The 22,207-nt window shown below is 38.8% G+C and overlaps 3 protein-coding genes across 7 annotated transcripts in view; 2 read left to right on the forward strand and 1 right to left on the reverse strand.

Annotated features, from left to right (window-relative positions):
• Acf (ATP-dependent chromatin assembly factor large subunit) overlaps window positions 1-7,893 on the forward strand; it is a 29,927-nt gene extending 22,034 nt beyond the window's left edge. The window contains exons 20-24 of the mRNA XM_069504634.1: window positions 1,545-1,653; window positions 2,464-2,528; window positions 4,432-4,583; window positions 5,938-6,101; window positions 7,666-7,893. Of these exons, the coding sequence (XP_069360735.1) occupies window positions 1,545-1,653; window positions 2,464-2,528; window positions 4,432-4,583; window positions 5,938-6,101; window positions 7,666-7,807 (632 nt within the window). The 3' untranslated portion in view covers window positions 7,808-7,893. The remainder of the gene's footprint in view (window positions 1-1,544; window positions 1,654-2,463; window positions 2,529-4,431; window positions 4,584-5,937; window positions 6,102-7,665) is intronic.
• Window positions 7,894-10,839: 2,946 nt separating this feature from the next.
• Window positions 10,840-22,207, reverse strand: part of roh (reduction of Rh1) — a 135,627-nt gene continuing 124,259 nt past the window's right edge. Inside the window, exons 1-3 of one of the 3 annotated variants that reach the window (XM_069504628.1) lie at window positions 12,392-12,524; window positions 12,040-12,223; window positions 10,840-10,974 (exon numbers count right to left, since the gene is read on the reverse strand). In XM_069504628.1, the coding sequence (XP_069360729.1) occupies window positions 10,907-10,974; window positions 12,040-12,223; window positions 12,392-12,466 (327 nt within the window). In that variant the 5' untranslated portion in view covers window positions 12,467-12,524 and the 3' untranslated portion in view covers window positions 10,840-10,906. Of the gene's footprint in view, window positions 10,975-12,039; window positions 12,224-12,391; window positions 12,525-22,207 lie in introns of those variants that run through there. The other 2 variants (XM_034978202.2, XM_069504629.1) reach the window with 2 other exon arrangements.
• The window catches only part of Klp98A (kinesin-like protein 98A), a 45,135-nt gene continuing 35,984 nt past the window's right edge, over window positions 13,057-22,207 (forward strand). For all 3 annotated transcript variants that reach the window (XM_069504577.1, XM_069504578.1, XM_034978285.2), the window contains exons 1-4: window positions 13,057-13,190; window positions 14,959-15,028; window positions 15,382-15,492; window positions 20,567-20,683. In XM_069504577.1, the coding sequence (XP_069360678.1) occupies window positions 13,144-13,190; window positions 14,959-15,028; window positions 15,382-15,492; window positions 20,567-20,683 (345 nt within the window). In that variant the 5' untranslated portion in view covers window positions 13,057-13,143. The remainder of the gene's footprint in view (window positions 13,191-14,958; window positions 15,029-15,381; window positions 15,493-20,566; window positions 20,684-22,207) is intronic.

The raw sequence follows: 22,207 nt of genomic DNA on the forward strand, positions 1-22,207 counted from the left end.
CCTACGCTGGACTTCGGTTAACTGTTCATTTCAACTTGTAAATAAATTCTACTAACTTTTATAAAAAGTAAACTTTGGTATTATTTTCTAAGGTGATTTATCTTCGGATTTCTCCTCAAAACTGTTGCTCACTTTGTGTCACTCATTGTACGGCTGATCGCTTGACTTTCAACCTACGCTGGACTTCGGTTAACGATTCATTTCAACTTGTAAATAAATTCAACTAACTTTTATAAAAAGTAAACTTTGGTATTATTTTCTAAGGTTATTTATCTTCAGATTTGTCCTCAAACTGTTACCCACTCTGTGTCACTCATTGTACGGCTGATCGCTTGACTTTCATCCTACGCTTGGCTTCGGTTAACTGTTCACTTCAACTTGTAAATGAGATCAACTCTAACTCATAAGGCTTTAGGTTATTTATCTTCAGATTTGTCCTCAAACTGTTACCCACTCTGTGTCACTCATTGTACGGCTGATCGCTTGACTTTCATCCTACGCTTGGCTTCGGTTAACTGTTCACTTCAACTTGTAAATGAGATCAACTCTAACTCATAAGGCTTTAGGTTATTTATCTTCAGATTTGTCCTCAAACTGTTACCCACTCTGTGTCACTCATTGTACGGCTGATCGCTTGACTTTCATCCAGTGATGGGCTTCGATTAACTGTTCACTTCAACTTGTAAATAAGATCAACTAACTCAAAAGGCTTTAGGGTCATATTATATTTATCTTAGGATGTGGCCTCAGATTGTTACTTATTTTATGTTAAGGAACTAAATAACTCTTAAAAATATTTTCACAAATTCTCTAATTCATTTCTGAATTGAAAGCATTTCTTTTATTGTGGTTGATTTCATTCATTATTATTGATCTGATGATTCCCTCGCATGTTTTCCCTAAAATTACCTACATTTTTATATTGTGTGCACAAATTATTTTATAATCTAAAGATTTATGTCATAAGTGTTTTTATATGTCATCACATCATGGACTGAACACTACAGAATGGTACATAGTAACTTTTGATTTTTTTTACTTAGTTTTTTTTATTTTATTTTTTTGTACGCATGAATCCATACTTTTTAATATTATAAATGCGAAAGTGTATCCGTGTGTCTGTCTATCTGTCTGTCTGCTAGCCTTTCATGGCCCATCAGTTCAATCGATTTTGACGAAGTTTGGTACAGATATACATAGCTTGCTAGCATCCCGGGGAAGGACATAGGATACTTTTTATCCCGGAAAATCAAAAAGTTCCCACGGGATTTTTGAAAACCTAAATCGTCGCGGGAATCATCTAGTGTATAATAAAACTGGATCAGGCGCTCCCAATACCTACTTAAAGCAAATACCTAACTTATCGTTATCCCGCTACGTCTAACAAATTAAAGCAAGAGGTTGGACCCCAGTGGTGTTCGACCTCTCGCTCTAAACTCGGCAGTCAAAGCTGGATGGCGATAAGTGACAATTTTTTTAGTGTAACTGGGCTATATGTCTGTTCTAATTAAATAAATAATAACAATAAGATATATTTTTCCCAGACTCAGAAGACAGCGAGTACAACACAACGCTTGTGTCTATAAAGGCTAAGAAATCGAAAAGCAAGGAACCTTCGCCGATGCAGAACGGCACGGCTAAGAGGGGACGCAAGTGAGTATCGAAAATCAGTCAAGTGCGAGTCGAACGGAGTACGAAAGGTTCCGTACCATCGCACAAGAAATAAAACTTTATTAATTTTCATGGCAGTCGTTTTGAAATTTCTATTATTTGTTGTTATAGCGGCATTAAAAATTCACATTCTGTGAAAATTTCAACTCTCTACCTATTACGGTTTACGAGGCACAGCCCGCTGACAGACAGACAGACAGACGCACTGACGAACAGTGGAGGCTTATTACTAGAGTCCTGTTGGTACCCTTCGGGTACGGAACCCTGACAGATTATATTATTTATAATTTAATGAAATGCCAAAAGTTGTTTTTACACATAAGTCTAGCTTATGCCCGCGACTTCGTCTGCGACTTTCGCATTTTTAATATTACATAGTATGTATCATTTTATTTTATTTGATTTTGTTTATTAGGTTAACTTACGGCTACTAACACTATTACATTAAAAAAATACTTATTCTGAACATATAACTTACTAAATGATCTTCTTACTAAATGATTATTACTTTAATTTTTATAATATCCTCTACCCTAAGGTTGCCTGGAAGAGATCGCTATTTTAGCGATAAGGCCGCCTATTGTACTTGCTGTATTTGTGATATGTCTACTGTTTTTGTTTTGGTGTACAATAAAGCATATTTTACTTTACTTTACTTACTTTAAATGTATTCGCCATTTACAAGTTAACACAACATTTACAAAAATGTGTTACAAAATTTAAAAAAAACGGCCAATTGCATGGCGGGCCTTGAGTTGCCTAATTGCCTAATAATTAATTTGTTGTTGTCAGGTCAAAAGAAGTATTAAATGGTAGCACAACAAGAAGATCTAAAACACTTACAAATGGAGTACACGGTAAGTAGGCGATTTCTCAAAAAATTGTGAGTAAAATAACACTTATACGGATTAAAAACATCCGGGTTCGTAACGGAATAAGATTAAAATTACGTCGTTTTGTAGTAACCACTTACAAAAATACATTAATCGTATATTTCGTTACGAACCAGAATAAAATACTCTTGGTTAGTAGGTACCTAACCTGAAATGAAGTTCTTTTTAATCTTATTCCGTGACGAACCCGGATAAAATATTCTTGACCAGATGATGCCCGCGACTTGGTCCGCGTGGATTTTCCAGGAAAAAAGTAGCTAATGTCCTTCCCTGGGATGCAAGCTATCTCTGTACCAAATTTCGTCAAAATCGGTTGAAATCGGGCGGCCCAACGGTTCACAATTTTTCGTATTTATAATATTAGTATAGATATCACTCGTGCTTTTTTTTTTTTATACAGAAGGGGGAAATCCTCATGGACACCCAATTGGGTAGTGCCGGACTCTTACCGGCTAAAAACCCCTTCTGTCTCCCTGTTGGCCGTGTGCCCGCCTCTCAGCCTAAACACGGCAACATTGTTGTCTATATTATTATTACTGTTTATTTTGTTTTTTGTCTACGTCTCTCTTCTTCCTCTTTAGAACCTATTATTTTTTCCAAGAAGCCTGCAACAAGCATCCATATGTCCTCATGCTCTATCATTTTGTGCACTAAATTATTGACACATATAGCCCCTATTTTAGAAATGAGGTCTTTCCTCTCTATGTCCCAGTTTACACAGTGAAACATTGTGTGTTCTGCATTATCGATTTCGTTGCAGTACATGCACGTGGCATCATGTCGACATGAGATATCACTCGTGCTGGAAACTTCCATAGCGTGATAGCTTAGCGTGCTGAATCTTGTTTCGTAGCTGGTTACTCGAAACATTGGCTGCCAACGTGGACCGCACCACTCCACTACCGCAAGAGCCTACTATAGTTTCCTAGTAGTCTAATTTTCCTTTTACTTTCCAATCTTTAAGGTTGCCTGGTAGAGATCGCTAATTAGCGATAAGGCCGCCTTTTGTATCTTCCTTCTGTCTGTGTTTTCTATTCTTTAATGTAATCCTTCTTGTGGTTGTGCAAATAAAGTGTATTTATTATTATTATATATTATCTGCTCTCACGCCCGCGTACAAAATAGATACATATAAAAGCCAAAAGAGTTATAATATACTTACATACATAAAAATAAATAAACCTACATAAACATTACATACATACATATTTGTACCGGGCGGAGGATTACACCCCGGCAGGGGAGACCAAACGGCCGGGGGTCAGGGCGACAGGTGAAGAAATCGGCGGACTATCCTAGCCGAGTCCAGTGTAGCTGAAGGGTTGGTGCAATGAAGAACCAGCTACATATAGTGATGTTTATTTTACACTTTACAATTGATATGTTATGTACAATACAGACGGGCTCGCGAGCTTTATATAATACAATGGTAGAAGATGTTGACGTGACGAGCGGATGATAGGGAATGTGGAATCTTGTAACGTGCGTGACCAGGAGGATTCCCCACTGCGTTCCAAATTTGAATATTGTTGTGTGGCAGCTGCGAAGTTTTCCTAATAGCTGCCAGCCAAGTAACGGTAGAGGTTGCACCTCTACACCAGCAAGACCGCTTTTTGCATCCTGGCTGCGAGCGAACTGCCACGGAAACCCAGTCGCCTCAGGTGTTGAGCGAGGCTGACTGGAATCAACCCATTCGCAGATATGACGATTGGGATGATTTCAGTGGACTCCACATGCCACATGTCGGAAACCTCTTGAGCCAGATCGAGATACTTACGCTTTTTCTCCGTCTCAGCTCTCACGAGGTTCTCTTATTATTATTATTATTATTATAGTAACACTGCTAATGTTTAATTGATTTTTGTAGAAGAAACGGACAAGAACAGAACGGGCAAGAAGCGCGGAAGGAGAGAGACTGCAGAGGAAGTCCTACACACAGAAGCTCTCGCACAACTTCTGCGGGAGGCCATGAAACACAAGGACAGCTGGCCCTTCAACGAGCCTGTTACTGTTGAAGAGGTAAGGACTAAGGTGTTACAGTACGCCCCAGAAAATGGCGCCCAATGTCGAAAATCTATTAAAATTGGCCGACATGGCCGAAATTTGGTCCAGAGGATATTATCACATACCTACTCATTTTTCGTTTTATTTTATTTATTCATTCAATGCATTCCAATATTAATTACATAATTCATTCGTTGAACAAGAATTATTATATTGACAACTAGCTTATGCTTGCGACTTCGTCCGCGTGGACTACACCAATTTTAAACCCCCATTTCACCCCCTTAGGGGTTGAATTTTCAAAATTCCTTTCTTAGCGGATGCCTACGTCATAATAGCTATCTGCATGCCAAATTTCAGCCCGATCCGTCCAGTAGTTTGAGGTGTGCGTTGATAGATCAGTCAGTCAATCAATCAGTCAGTCAGTCAGTCACCTTTTCCTTTTATATATTTAGATATTGGAACCCCATTGGGACACAGCAATTTTAGCAGGGAGACGGCGCTGTATTAATCGTCAAAGTAGTCGTTTATTTTATAATAGGCTTTTTCGATTAGGAATGTTTTCAATTAATCAATGAACGCCATATTACTCTCGATTGTTTTAATGTGGTCAGGAATATTCGTATCACACGAGTAGATATCCCTACAGAGGGGAAGCTTCCTATACCGTTCAAAATTTTATACCTATTCTTAAGGGTTGTCACTTGTTGCAAGTGAAAAATTAAAAGAAAAAAATACTAAATAACAGACTGACAGACAGACAGATAGACTGACAACAGAATGACAGACTGACCGACTGACAGACAGACTGACAGACTGACAGTACCTAGGTAGTAGGTACTAACTTACTTTAGTAAAATGAATGAATTTAATACCTAGTTACTACAAATATCATTTAAATTTAATTCTAATTTTTTATACAACTAGCTTATGCTCGCGACTTCGTCCGCGTGGACTACACGAATTTCAAACCCCTATTTCACCCCCTTAGGAGTTGAATTTTCAAAAACCCTTTCTTAGCGGATGCCTACGTCATAATGACTATCTGCATGCCAAATTTCAGCCCGATCCGTCCAGTAGTTTGAGCTGTGCGTTGATAAATCAGTCAGTCAGTCAGTCACCTTTTCCTTTTATATATTTAGATATACGCTATTTAAAATGCAAACTCTCGAAAACACGCGCACGACCCACAGCCTTGACGAACCGACCAACTCTGAGCCAAATCGTCCTATCGGCGTAGCGTCCGTGACACGCCGCTGAGAGCATGTACTGCATGTATGTGCTACAGAAAACCGCTTGTATGAAGCTTCCTCTCTGGTCTACTCTGTGCTCGTATGTTAGATAGTTGAATGTATTCCTTTGGTCCCAGGTCCCGGATTACTTCAAGGTGATAGACCAGCCGATGGATCTGACGACGATCAAGAGCAAGCTGGAGAGCTCGCAGTACGACACGGACGAAGCGCTGCTGGCGGACGTGGCGCTCGTCTTTGCCAACTGTTACACCTACAACAAGGACACGCATCTTGTCGCCAAGTGAGTGCTTTCATCAAGGTATGATTCCGAACCACGCTGCACGCAGCAGCGCTGCCGCAACAGTGCTGTCGCAGTCCTGTCGCGGCACTACTGGTCCCCATACAATCTCTATAAGGCTGCGTTCGAGCTCCAACAGTATCCTGAATATGATGGCGGGAAAGCTGGATACGCCAATTCTCCAGCATTTCATTCAAGTTCTCGTCCGGTAAATACGCAGGTTGACCGGACGAGGGCTTGAAAGTGATTCCTAAAATCTAATTGTTTGCACCCTATTATGATAGCTACTGTAATAACAAAAATAATAATAAAATGATTATACTAACATAGTTTTTAAGCATTATACTAACAAAATATACTAACATAGTTTTTAAGCATTATCTTTACCTACTAACAAAATATGGGTCCTTGTTGCCTTATTAAATAAAGAATTTTATTTATTTTATAAGCTTATATGACACTAGCTAATGCTCGCGACTTCGTCCGCGTGGACTACAAAATTTCAAAACCCTATTTCACCCCCTTAGGAGTTGAATTTTCAAAAATCCTTTCTTAGCGGATGCCTACGTCATAATAGCTATCTGCATGCCAAATTTCAGCCCGATCCGTCCAGTAGTTTGAGCTGTGCGTTGATAGATCAGTCAGTCAGTCAGTCAGTCAGTCACCTTTTCCTTTTATATATATAGATATGACATTACATTCCGAGCTAGGCAGCAATGTTCCGCTACATTAAGATTGTATGGGGACAGCACTGTTGCGGCAGCGTGCAGTGTGGTTCGGAATCATACCTTCATCATTATCAACCGATAGACGTCCACTGCTGGACATAGGTCCCTATGTCCCCGTGGAATTCCACGGTCTTGCCGCCATCCAGTATCTCCCGCAGACTCTTCCGATGTAGTTTGTCCACTTTCCAAAGGGGTCCAACCAAAATCCACTGTAGTGTTTCTACTAAGATTGGTTGGTACACGGCATCGTATCGAAACACTAAATGGCCTGGCGGTACAGCTTTGCCGGTAGGGTGGTAACTAGCCACGGCCGAAGCCTCCCACCAGTCCAGACCAGGGAAATTATTGAATTCCAAACCGCTGCGGGGAATCGAACCCGGGACCTTCCACTAAGAAGACCACAGCGCTTACCACTGCGCTAAGGAGGTCAGTGGGGGTGCAGAACGCTGCGCATTCCGGTGCGCTTAAAAAGTTTACTTGAATAAAAATATATTCTACTAGCTGCTATATTCGACTTCGTACGCGTGGATTTAGGTTTTTAAAAATCCTGTGGGAACTCTTAAATTTTCCAGGATAAATGTCCTTCCCCGGGTTGCAAGCTACCTCTATAACAAATTTCGTTAAAATCGGTTGAACGGTTGAGCCGTGAAAAGCTAGCAGACAGACACACACACACTTTCGCATTTATAATATTAGTATGGATGGATTTTATTGCTGTCCCTTTCATAATGCTCCCTGCGGAAAAGGACAGCACTAGATTTAGACCTGTCAGTTTAGAGATAGAATTAGCCACATCGGCCGTCCTATTCTTAATTTGCACATACATTTCCTCATTACAGAGCGGGCATGCGGCTAGAGAAGTACATAAACAAACGCTGTTCTGAGCTCAACCTGCCCTCATTACCGGACACCAGTGTGGAAGAAGAGCCGACGGAAACTCAGGAGCCAAGACCGAAGGCCAAGCGAGCCAAGCACGACTGATCCACGCTCGCACCTTCGCGGTATAGCGACTACCTGTTATACTGACACTATACCCTGTACAAGCGCTCCTGGCACGCGGAGTCATTGGTGACGAAGCACTGGTCAATGGGGATCCACAGGCAAAACTAATCTCAGAGGGCGCCAATACAGTGCGACAAGGCTATCTTGGCGCGTGGCGAAAATAGGAACTAATATTGCCGTCACGTGTCCCCTTTGTTCTGGTTTGAATATTCTAAGCCTTTGATGGCCTTTGTTCTTCAACAGCGCCTCCCCCGTCAATGTCATTTAAGTGCTAAGAGAGTTTTGTCGCACTGACAAGTACCTATTCATCTTCATATAATGCGTAAAAAATGACTGTTCACGCGTCATTTTAACTTTGTGTCAGATTTTATGTCAAAAAAGTGTACGATTTTAGTCCTTATTTTAAAGGCAGTGTGGATCCCCATTAATTCTTAACTGCAAAGTTTGGAACGTCGTCGGCGCAAAGTTGCCTGTCTGTTGATATTCTACCTACAGGTTATTTTTTGGAGAGTTTGTTCTACTATCGTACCGCAAGACATCGTCAAGAAATGTACCCATCATCATCATCATGATCAACCCATCACCGGCCCACCACAGAGCACGGGTCTCCTCTCAGAGTGAGAAGGGTTTTGGCCATAGTCTACCACGCTGGCCATGTGCGGATTGGTAGACTTCACACACCTTTGAGAACATTACCCATGTACCCAACAATGTACCCATATGTAGTCTAAATTCCACGGACATGGACAAAGCGTTTTGCCTCCTCGTTTCTAATTCGAATCGCTAGGTCCTAAATAAAGCTGACTCATTTGAAGGCTTGCGTTTACGATCCCGCGTGCCACGAAGGATTGTGCGAGGTATAGTTTGAGAACCACCGATGCTAGGTATAATAATACTATGTACAAAAGATTCCAAATTCCATAAGGACGCTTGAATTATATAAAAACTAGCGGACTGATGCCCGCGATTTCGTCCATGTGGATTTAGGTTTTCAAAAATCCCGTGGGAACTTTTTGATTTTCTGAAATAAATAGTAGCCTGATATGTCACTCTCTAGGCATATGCAACAGGTAGTAAAAAAAAAATACTGCTCTGCCATATTGAATTTTTTTTTGGTTTAAAAAATTTATAGCCAGTGTACCTCGGGATGATGTAAGGAATTCTAAGAAATCCCATACATCCGAATCTGTTCAGGGATTTAGTAGTCATGGTAAATTAAATAAACCCTAAAAATAGACTTTTTGGCCGGAAAAATCACGTCGACCCGTTGCGAAGTGTTGAAGGACAAACAAACACACTTTCGCATTTGTAATATGGGTAAAATTCATCAGACATACGTATTCTACAGACGATTTCTTATTACACAAAATCGGCTAAGGGCTGGTTTACTGCTGAAATGCTGCTGAATACACTTCCCTTTTTTGGCTTTGCTTTAGGTAAAAAATTACTAGTTTAAATTGCATTTGTTATGTATTCCATATGAGAAGCGACCGAGTAATCTGCTGTGCGATACATTTGACATAATTGGGATGGTGCCTATGTCAATTAATTATTGGTAACTAGCTGTTGCCCGCGACTTCCGTCCGCGTCCCGCGGAAACGGTGTTTTTCTCGTGGATTTACCAAAAAATTCCTTCATGCAAACCTTGTCCTGACAATCAAAAAGAGCAAAAAATTATTGAATAATTTAGTGCAGTGCGGAAGTTCCATACACATAGACAATTGAATAGAGCATCTACCAAAATTCGTATAATATCGACGTCCCGCATTTTAAATCATCGATTTGACTAAAAAAGTACTACGAAGTTATATATCACATCTATGTATTTCATACAAGCTCACATACCAAGCGAGCGCGAGCGTCTTGACAAAAAAAACTTGTAAAAAAGTCTTGATAAAAAGTTGCTGATTTGACTAGTAGGCACCATACCTATTGGTTATTCCTAGATTATAAGAACTTAGTTTTAGTCTAGCTCTAATTCCATTACGAAATGTGATTTTTGGCTCATCGGTTTGAAATAAATAATTATATGTTGCGTAAATTGTTTGTTTTGTATATCAATTAAATCGCTTTATGTCATTTAAATATTATTCTATCATAAATCATAAGCATTTTCAATACGCAATTAAATTGTTTTTATGTGATTGAAATTTCCAATTTGTGTTACACTTCTTGCATTTCACGAAGGCCACTGACTCATGCTTGTGTTTAAGTCGTATCGGTATACGTAAGGTACACTAAATGTGTGCGTTTGACAGCGCTTGCTCGCGACTGATTGGTCCGACATGCACGCACACTTACGCAATGACCATGTAAACGACGTTACCACAAGTAAAGTTCACTCGCCTTCGTGAATTGCAAGAGCTGTATTACAATTTATATTTTTTGTGAAACATAGAGCATTCCTATAGGAACGTAGATAGTTGTCAATTTTCATGTATCAATGTTCTTTTTTGTCTGCAATTATTATTATTTATTAATGTAATTTATAGTTTTATAATAATTTATATGTTTAGCAATAAAGCACCTGAAACGATTTTTTCGTTTTAATTCTTTTATTGTGTACTAGCTGCCCCGGCGAACTTCGTACCGCCTTACAGTCGATTCTTTTTAAATTTTTCTCCATAAGAACCATCCACCAAGAATTAGCGAAATCGGTTCAGCGGTTCTAGAGATTTGCGATGAGCAACACATTTAGTGTTTCATTTTTATATTATAGATTTATCATCATCATGAGCTGGCTCACTACAGAGCACGGGTCTTCTCTCAGTATAAGAGGGGTTTGACCATAGTCCACCACACTAGCAAAGTGGGGATTTGTAGACTTTACACACCTTTGAGAACATTATGGAGATTGGAAACCTCTCAATGCAGGTTTCCTCACAATGTTTTCCTTTAATATAATATGATGCACAACTCTCAAAAGTTAGAATGTGTCCCTGGTTAGATAAAAGCATATTGTAACAGTCACTTTGCATGATTTTTGAGGTTGATATCAAATAAAAAGACTGTTTAGCTAGGACATGATTTTATTTACGCTTACAAATAATTTAACTTTGATACAAGAATGTTAAAAGTTCAATGGTGTGACGCAGCTTCCTTCTTCCTCATCTCTGCCCACTTGCTAACATTCTCAGGCGAGTTCGCTGCAAAATACAAATTGAAGATTATATTGGCACTTGAATGACATTGGCAGGGGGGCGCTGTTGGAGAACAAAGGCTTAGAATATTCAAACAAGAACAAAGGGGACACTTGACGACAACGTTAGTTCCGATTTTCGCCACGCGCCAAGATAGCCTTGTTGCACTGTAATTCCTTTAATAAACTAATACAAGCAGTATATATAATATCTGTCAACGGCTTTACTAACTCCATTGAAAAAGGACCCCGGATGGGTTCGAAACTAGTCAGGCTAACGTTGACTAAATACGTGAGTTAAGCCGTTGACAGATATTATATATAATGGAAATCACTCATGATAGTTTAAACGATAATACAAGCAGTGTGGCTGGTTCTGTTCTACACAATCTCAAAACTAAAATGACAGGTCTAGATCTAACACTGCCTTTCATACTGTTCTTAACAAAAAAGGGATAGCACTATGGATTCAAATAATTGTCAATTTAGTTTACTTTGGAAATTGGGTACAACAGAATTGATTACAGTGATAGGTCAAGATGTCAACCTTCTATTCCTTCCTGTTTTGTAGTGGTCCTGGTTGTTGAGACCAACAAAATATCACAATGAGTGACAGAGACAGCTCTAAGAAACTGAAATCTCTTTCAAAAGTTTAAATTCCTGCTAAGTACCTACTATAAATATTCGGTGAACTACAAAAACATCTCCAGCTAACACCTCGCAACCCAACGCACAGAGAAAAATATTTACATAATAAATAAATTAAATTAAATAATACAATATAATCTATCAGTACCCTTATTATTAATGCGAAAGTGTTTGTTTGTTGGTTTGGTAGTTTATTGGTTGGTCCTTCAATCATGTCGCAACGGATTGACGTGATTTTTTGCATGGGTATAGGTAAAGACCTAGAGAGTGACATAGGCTACTTTTTATCCCGGAAAATCGAAGAGTTCCCATGGGATTTTCAAAACCTAATTCCACGCGGACGAAGTCGCGGGCATAAGCTAGTATTCCATAAATTTATCCCTGTATTCCAGTGAATATAAGTAATATTCTTAGTAATATTTACCTAGTTTGTGGATCTTGTAGAACACTGGAGTAGCAACAGCGATTCCGATCATCCAGTAGCGCCAAATCCACTGGTTCTGTACATAATACTTGAAGGGGAACTGCGCGATTTTGGCGCTGATGGTGTAGGGATACTTCATGGGGCGGGCGGGAGAGTCTGACATTCTGGCTGCTTCACTGTAGAGCTGTAAGGCAAAACCCGACACTTATGTAACAACTAAATTTTGTTTTACTAATATGAACAATATTAATTAAATTAAATATGTAAGTATTTATAGTAATTTCAAGCGAAACCTTTTTAAAATCAAAAAGAAAATAAAGTAAAAGTTAATAAAAAATTGAAAAATTCTAACCTTTTTCACGCGACCCACGAATGACAGAAGTAGATTATTGACACTTGACAGATCGTGACAGAAGATCGAAATCATATGTCATGTGACAGATGACTGTATTGTTGCCAGATGATGTGCAAATCCATGGCAAATCCTTCCTCTAGTCTCTGCCCTTACCTTTCTTAAGAGTCCCTAACTTGTATAAATCTTGTATATAACGCGCAAAATTTAACTCCTCACGCACTATTTTAACTGTTTGTGTCAAATTTCATGTCAAAAGTACGATTTTAGTCCTTATTATAAAGGTAAATGAACCGCACTATGAACATGATAGTTGAACCATAGAGTCAAAATGGCGCGTGAGGAGTCATTTTGTACTATGTTTTGTACCGACTAACTAGTTACCTAGGTATACGACGCAGCTGCTCTTACGTGAAAAACATCAAAATATGAATTGTGTGAAAACATAAAAATTGCATTTTAATTGTGGATATAAAGTAATTTTTGAAGTATAAAATGTAACAATTGTTGAAAAAAGCCTCAGAAAAAAAAGCCTTGATCATAGACAAATGTATCATCACAGATATCCAATAATGCTATCTATCGTTATGACAAATCAGTGTCAAAAATTCAAAACGTCAAATTGTTTTTTGTGACAAATGTCAATTTTCAATTAACAATTTTCAATTTGATTTGCTTTGTGGTGTTGTGTTCGCATTTTAAGTGAAAGAAATTAATAAAAATCTCAGTTAGTGATAATATAATGTGTGAAAATGGCCTCGGTAAAAGTGGCTGTAAGGGTGCGCCCATTCAATCAAAGGTGAGCAGGTCCACAAGTCATATAAAATGTATTTGCAATAAGTCATTGTACTGGCCTATTGCCCGTAATAACATCTTTGTATCTTCTAATACAGCTATGCATGAATTAGTATGTATATAATTTGCATACAGTTTTGTAATAGTATTATAATTATGGTCAAAGTTTAGGGCATCGTGAACAGAACCTAGGTTTTTGAAAGTGCACAAAAAACAATGATGTCATTAAACGGCAATGACTTTCACGGTTCGAGTGCATTTAGAACACAAACTGTACCTCCGCACTCCATTTAAATGAAAGTTGCCGAAATTATGTTAAAAAAAATGTGGCCTACATGCAGCCAACTTCATTAGTATTGATATGGGAAAGCATCTTGTGAATGTTTATGCATTGTTTACAAACATACACACATACAATGCTAACAATTTTTTTCTATTATTTGTTTACATTGATCATTGGACAGTTATTCTTTACTAGCTGATGCCTGCGACTTTCTCCCTGTGGATTTAGTTTTTTTTAATCCTGTGGAAACTCTTTGATTTTCCGGGATAAAAAGTAGCCTATGTCACTATCCAGATCTTTATCTATACCCTCACAAAAAATCACATCAATCTGTTAAACCGTTGCGACATGATTGAAGGACAAACCAATAAACCAACAAACAAACACACTTTCACGTTTATAATAATGGTTCATAATATTGTGAATTGAATCTTTAAAAAGAGCAACCGCCGAGGTTCTTGCCAGTCTTATCAGTAGGAAGGGCACTCTGAAACATTGGTAGATCCATTTGACGATTCAAAAGTACTTGTAAAAGTTTATTTGAATGAAAATATTTCTATTCTTTACTTTCAACAATTTCAACAAAATAAAATAAACCAAGTTTTGTTGTTTTAAAAAGAATAGAATCTCGCGGTACTCCACTCCGTCTGTGGGTGTTACGCCTTAATACAAAAGATAATATATTCATCTAATAAAAACTAGATTTCTGTGTTATTAGGAAAATGTCACATTTAAAATCTGGAACAATTTGCATGTCATGTATATATTTAGTCTATAAGTTCTATATTGTAAGACTTCTTATCACATTACTATGTAGCCATAGTCATGAAATTACAATAAATGATAGTTTATTTGAGTACATAAAAACCTGAATTATAAAATTGCTAAAAAAAATTATAAGTAAAGTAGGTATTATAATCTGCTTCAAAGGTCAAAGAATATTAGATTTTAAAGGTCAAATTATTTTCCATTTTAAGTACTTAACATAATGACAAGCTTGAATTACCAGTAGGGCGATTGTCTAAAACCTGCATCAATCATTATTACAATCTCAATTGTTCTTATTGGCTGAATTTGTGCGATTCTTGTTGCAACAATGCATTGTGGCCAATAGTGAGCAATCATTAACAAATCAGAGATGATTGCGATCGTGATATTGTAGCTGTCCAACAACCGCGATAGGGCCACTGGAATATGCAAGATTAGATTAAAAGTATATAAATATTACAGTTCAATAACTTTTAATCCAACAACAATAACATCCTTAGTTTATTCTAATACATACTCAGTTCACTATGTTCTTGTGACCTAGATAGGTTTGATGGTATGATGACCGCTAAACTTCATTTCTAAGAAAACATGCGATGATGATGATGATGAGTCACCCATGCATATGTTTTACGTAGCGGCCCCTTACCCAGCATGTCTTACTCAACCAGCAGATCTAAGTCAAAGTCAAAGCCAAAAATAATTTGAATGTTTCTTGCAGAGAGAGGGATATGAACGCCAAGTTGATTGTCCAAATGGAAGGGAAGAAGACGAGACTGCTCACTGTCAAAGTAAGTTGAATTCATCATGATCAACCCATCGCCGGACTACAGAGCATGAGTCTCCTCTCGGAGTGAGAAGGGTTTTTGGCCATAGTCTACCATGCTGGTCAAGTGCAGATTGGCAGACTTAACACACTGTTGAGAACATTATGGAAAATTCTCAGGCATGTAGGTTTCCTCACTGTCTTTTCCTTCACCGCTAAAGACAGAGATATTTAATTACTTAACACACACATAACTCTGAAAAGTTAGAGGTGTGTGCCCGAGATTGAACCCCCGACCTCCGATTAGGAGGTGGACGGCCTAACCACTAGGCTATCACAGCTATTACAATGTTAAGTAACAGGCGATTCCATCCACAGAATAGCAAAGAGCAAAACGATGGCAGCCGGGAGAAGTTCAAGGACTTCACTTTCGACCACTCCTACTGGTCCTACGACAGCGCGGACGCACAGTACGCGTCCCAAGAACAGGTGAGTGACGTACTGAATCCGCGCCGAAACCTTACCAAAACTGTACTGAAACCGCGCTGAAACCGTACCGATATTTCGCCGAAAACGTACCGAAACCGCGCTGAAACCTTACCGAAACTGTACTGAAACCGCGCTGGCACCGTACCGATACTTCGCCGAAAACGTACCGAAACCGCGCTGAAACCTTACCGAAACTGTACTGAAACCGCGCTGGCACCGTACCGATACTTCGCCGAAAACGTACCGTAATCGCACCGAACCCTCACTGAAACTGTACCGATACCTCGCCGAAAACGCGCTGGAATCTCACTGAAATGTATGTATCCACATATACCGCTGGGTCTGGGCAGGAATTATTGTGTACATCGACCATTGCAAAGAGATTTCGGCTTCGTAGAACGTTGTCTCTGTCACTCATACTTATGTGACGTTTTGTCGGTCTCAAGGAGAGAGACAACGCTCTACGAAACCGCTATCTCTTTTTAAAGGACGGTGCATCTTTCCTGCCTGGAACTGTAACTTATTAGAGCTATCAAGGCTGTTAAGGCAACTAATTCCCAAACTTTCTTATCAGTATCTTTCTTATCAGTGCGTAAAAAGCCTTACTCTACAAATTAACAGACTTGAAATTTCAACAGATAAGATTCGCAGTCGCAAGATGCTCGAGATCGTATCAAAGTTATGTAAATTAAATTCAAATTAGTATTCAACAATTTTTAATTTAAGTAGGTATATTACGAAGCAAATTGCTAAATTCTCTTTGCAAATATTTCCGCTTTGTATCTGTGTCGGTCCGTCCCAATCTTTTCATTGCGATGCCGAGTAAAAACTGCACGCTTTTTTGGGCGTCAAACTTTACAAAAAACTACACTTGCGACTTCGTCCGCGTGATTTTAGGTTTTTAAAAATCCCGTGGGAACACTTTAATTTTCCGGGATAAAAAGTAGCCTATGTCACTCTCCAGGTGACATACCCGTTCTATACCCGCATGCAAAAAATCACGTCAATCGGTTGCTCTGTTGCGACGTGATTAAAGGACAAAGCAACAAACCAATAAACCAACAAATAAACACACTTTCGCATTTATAATATGGGTACGGATTGTATCTATCTCTGGCCGCCCCATTCCTTTCATTATGATGCCGAGCAAAAACTGCACGCTTTTTTGAGCATCAAACTTTACAAAAAACTACACTTTTGTTATTCGAAATTACGGTCGACCTGCAATACTCAGCTGTCATTTCTGCTTTCGCGATTTACCTAAATTATTATCTTATGAGAGGACGCTGATTTTCATGAGTGAAACAGAACTCAAAACTTAATAGAGTATTAAATCCTTCTTATAATATAATAAATCTTATAATCCTTTAAAAAAAACTATCAAATTTTTATTTCAGAATCGAATTATTAGTTCATAAGGTGATTACACTCCACTAACTCTCAAACTAAATAAATATTTCTAAATAAAGTGGATGAAGAGTTGATAAATTGCCGTCTATTGTTAAAAACGAAATGAAAGAATTGTAAAGCGTGTAAAAGGACAAGAAAAAGACAAATCATAATAATCTATGAATCAACACGATTCGTCTTTCTTGTGTTAACTCATACGTATTTCGAATAATAATGACTTAGGTATACACTCGTACACGATACCCTTATCAGCATGGAAATGAAACAGGGTTTTCACTGATAAAACGTACATATATGACCATTTGCTTCACGATCGCGAGACGCCCTTGATGTTAGTGTCAAGGCTACCTCGCGAATCTGTTGAATCAGTCTGTCATTATGTTTGTACAATATAATGAATGGGTATCATTGTACCATGCGGTTCACAGGTTATCATTTCCGGTGTTTATTTATACATAGAATCCATAGAATCTCCATGGTTTGCTAAAATGTTCTTTCGATATATAAAAAATGTGAAATAAAAAAAAATTCAAAAAATAAATAAATACCGACTTGAATAACTAGAAACACTAAAAAGTAAAAAATAATTTAATTTATTACCCAATATATTATGTATACAAGAGTTATTGTAGTTCTATAGTAATATTTTTGGAGCCGGTGCCAATTAGCCGCACAAACCGTCTATCTACTCTTCATATTGTTTTGTGACTCCACATTGGCACCTCACTGGCACCGACTCCAAAGAATATTGCCTAGTAGCCTATGTGTTAATCCAGGGTATAATCTATCTCCATTCCAAATTTCATCCAAATCCGTTCAGCCGTTTTTGCGTGATTGAGTAACAAACATCCACACTTTCACATTTATAATGTTAGTAGGATTTAGAAGAAGAATCTGTTTTGAATTTTTAACCGACTTCTCGGTTCGTCGTTTGACCACACGCAGCTAGCATCTACTTTTATAATTTCGTGATTCATACGCGGACCTAATATACTTCTGGTTAAATCAATTTAAAGACTGAATTTTAATATTATATTCGCTAACTCTAGTAGTAGTTAGAATAAAGTAAGTAAACCGTAGCGTGCAATAATAATAAACTTGCAACTCCTACGCTACGCCTCGCGAAAGTGGGAAAGTCATTTGTGGGAATGAGTGTAATATTTTATAATAAAATCCCACAAAATATTTTAGACTTGCCTTTACACAAGTTTAAAAAATCTATTAAAAAGTATGCTCTTAAAAAAAGCATATTATACAGTGGAAGACTATGTGAATGATAAGAAAGCTTGGATTTGAGTCGCTCCAGCAATGCGCGGGGCTGCAATTGCTTGTACAGTATGGTATAATAATATTGTAAATTGAGCACTTGACAAGAGCAACCGCCGAGTTTCTTGCTGGTTCTTCTCGGTAGGAACGGCATTCCAAACCAGTGGTAAATTAAACTGGTTAACGATTCAAAAGCACTTGTAATAAGTCTACTTGAATAAAAATATATTCTATTCTATTCTATTCTAATAGCATTGAGGTCAAAGTATAATGCAGTGACGTCACGGCTGCAGTGTCTGCGAGACATGAGTCACCCATCCAAATTGAACTCTTAAACGGAAGTTTGGCTTTTGGATCAATTATTATTTATATTAATATCCGTTGCATATAGAACTGTGAGCGGACCGCGTATTGCTTTATAGTTTTACTAGATGATATCCGCGACTTCGTCCGCGTGGATTTAGGTTTTTGAAAATCCCGTGGGAACTCTTTGATTTTCCGGGATAAAAAGTAGCCTATGTCCTTCCCCGGAATGCAAGCTATCGCTGTACCAAATCGTCAAAATCGGTTGAACGGATGGGCCGTGAAAGGCGAGCAGACAGACAGACAGACAGACGGACAGACAGACACACTTTCACGTTTATAATATTAGTATGGATACCAATGTCTAGCTTATGCTTCGTCCGCGTGGACTACACAAATTTCAAACCCGTATTTCACCCCCTTAGTTACACCCTGTATACCTACTTAATGTACAAACCCAAGAACCGGAAACCTTTCTAATTACCTCTCGAATTAAAACATCACTTGATGACGCAGCAATATAATGGTTTGGTGGTTTTGAGTGTTTTGAGCCCAAGTGGAAACGGCTAATTATGGTAAAATTGTCGAGCAGAAATAGAACGAGGAAAACGATTAGGGAATATTGCTTTGTTGGCAAGTCTGCATAATGTTAATGTGAAACATGTTTATAACTAGCTTATGCCCGCGACTTCAGCCGCGTGGACTACTGTTGGGGTTGGTGCCAATGAGGCGCCATTGTGGAGTCTCATAAAAATATGAAGTATAGACGATTCGCGCAACTAATAAGCTAATTGGGACCGGCACCAAAAATATTGTTATAGAACTATATTAACTCTCGTATACATAATATATTCGGTATTTAAGTTTAATTAATTTTTTTTACATATTATCTAGCTGATCTGTGCCGTCTTCGCTCGAGTGGCATGTTTGATAATTCTTTCTATCTATGTTATGGAATAAACCCATGTTTCTAGAGCCAGAGGTTAGCTGTACATTGATGTGTTGTTGACGAAATTAGAATAAATTAACGTAACTACAAGAATTTATCTAACAATAACTCGAAACCTGTTCTTATTCAACAGGACTGTTTTCGAGCGCGTTCAAGCGCGTCCCGTACAAACGAAGTTTGAAGCTCATTAAGTCATTAAAGTCAATGTAGACAAATATGATAGGCAATGAACCAAAAGCTTAATTTGCTATAATCCGCTGAAACAGATCAAATCTGTATGATGCAACATGCTGCATGCGAAGTGCACCTCCCGCCCTCCCACTGCTAACCATGCAGGAAAAAGCAGCCACTAGGCAAGCAATTCGCACCACCACACAAATCCCAAAACACACTCGACGCACGTTTCGCCCCGACACCGGAGAATCCTCAGGAGATGTAGACCTTACAATGCACAATTGAGTGTGTTTTGGGATTTGTTTGGTGCTGCGTGGTGGTGGTGCGTATTGCTTGCCTGGTGGCTGCTTTTTCCTGCATGGTTAGAAGTGGGAGGGCGGGCGGTGCATTTCGCATGCTGCATGTTGCACCATACAGATTTGACCTGTTTCAGCGGATTATAGCCAATGAAGCTTTTGGTTCATTGTATATCATGGACTTCAGCAAAGTAACGCCTGCGCTTCTATACAACAAATATGATAGGATGTTCTATATTCTTTATCTGTGTCTGAGGTTTGTCAGACAAACGTGAGATTGTGAGATTACGTTATCTATACTAATACTAGCAGACACGCCCCGGCGTCGCTCGGGTGGGATTTTAAAAATCGGCGTGGGGATGGAATTTCCAAAAAATCCTGAAACATATATTTCTTCTTTTGCTAAAGGCAAATTTTCATGGCTTCTTTATTCTGAGAGGAGAATTTATGTTAATTCTGAATTTCCGCGAGCACTCAGGGTCTCAGGGATGACTGTTTAGATAAACTTGAAAGGCGGTGTGGTGGACTATAGCCTAAACACTTCTCATTCTGAGAGGAGACCCTTGCTCAATGCCCGACGAAGGGTTTGATATATTGATGAAGTCTGCATCATCACATGCGATCGCAGTCAAGGGCTAACTTGTCGAAAAATTCACTCAGAACCATTTATTTCCAGGTGTTCGCAGACTTGGGCCTGGACGTGATAGACAGCGCGTTCGAGGGCTACAATGCGTGCGTGTTCGCGTACGGACAGACCGGCAGCGGGAAGACGTTCACTATGATGGGATCACCGGTAAGATGTGACGTCACAATCCCTCCATACACATCACACGATCAAGTTTACCGTTAAGTTTGCAGCGGACTTGAAGCGATTGATGGTAAACTTGATCGTGTATGACCGGCGATAGAAAAACTAATGTTTATTTTCGTCCGTTACCTACTTATGCGTTCGCGTATCGTTCATCCCATTTAATATTGGCCATAAAAGGTTGAATTTCCAATTGCCAAATGTTCTTTTATGATGAAATTTTAATGTTTTGTCATTTTTTATAGGAAAAACATCAAATGTATTATGTTTCAGTTAAAGATTATTATTTGTCGATAAAAAATCGGCCCTATAAATATTAATAAGTTTACAAACTCACCTGAGTCCAGCCGGTTTTTAGCTAAATATGTATATTTATAAGTAGATAATGCCTACGACTTCGTCCGCGTGGATTTAGGTTTTTAAAAATCCCGTGGGAACTCTTTAATTTTCCGGGATGTAAGCTATCTCTGTACCAAATTTCGTCAAAATCGGTTGAACGGATGGTCATTGAAAAGCTTGCAGACAGACGGACAGAGACAGGGTGACGATAGACAAACAGACGGACAGACAAACTTTCGCATTTATAATATAGATGATGACCGCGACTTCGTCCGTGTGGATTAAGGTTTTTAAAAACTCTTTAATTTTCCGGGATGAAAAGTAGCATAATATGTCCTTCCCCGGGATGCTAACTAGAAAGAAAGAAAGATAAAAAGAAAAAACGCTTATATTTTAAAGCTGTGCCACACATTACCAGTTAAACCTACAGGTTAGGTTAGGTTAGTTGTTAACTCTGTAACCAACATCAAAATCGGTTAAACTGTTGGGCCGTGAAAAGCTAGCAAACAAACAGACACACTTTCGCATTTATAATATTAGTATGGATAGATATCACTCACGACAGTTTAAACGCTAAGTTAACAAATCTCATTTCATGATATCTACCTCGTTGTCGCTTATGAGTCAGGCGAGATTATCTTCCGATCTTATTTTAATCAAATTAATGGATATACGTTCCTATTTTGGTCGGACAACTTCTTATTTTGGTGTCGGGTACAGGTTACGTAATAAGATTGTCAAGGTCGTTCGGACATTATGTTTATTAATGCATGAAAACTAGTAAATAGAATAATTATACGTAGAGACGCGTGTATCTAAGCTGTATTCCGATTCCCGAGTCCTGTCCTGACCCATATGCTGACGCCCGCGACTTCGTACGCGTGGATTTAGGTTTTTGAAAATCCCGTGGGAACTCTTTGATTTCCCGAGATAAAAAGTAGCCTATGTCACTCTCCAGGTCGTTATCTATACCTATTCAAAAAATCACGTCAATCCGTTACACCGTTGCGACGTGAAGGACAAACCAATAAACCAACAAACAAACACACTTTCGCATTTATAATAAGGGTACTGATTGCGGACCGGCAGGATTCGAACCTACGTTTTTTGGGTTCGCGCCCGACGCGCGACGCCTTGATAGCGACTAGATGGCATTAACAGTCGCTTCAG

This window comes from Maniola hyperantus, chromosome 18 (assembly GCF_902806685.2).
Source record: "Maniola hyperantus chromosome 18, iAphHyp1.2, whole genome shotgun sequence".
NCBI lineage: Eukaryota > Metazoa > Arthropoda > Insecta > Lepidoptera > Nymphalidae > Maniola > Maniola hyperantus.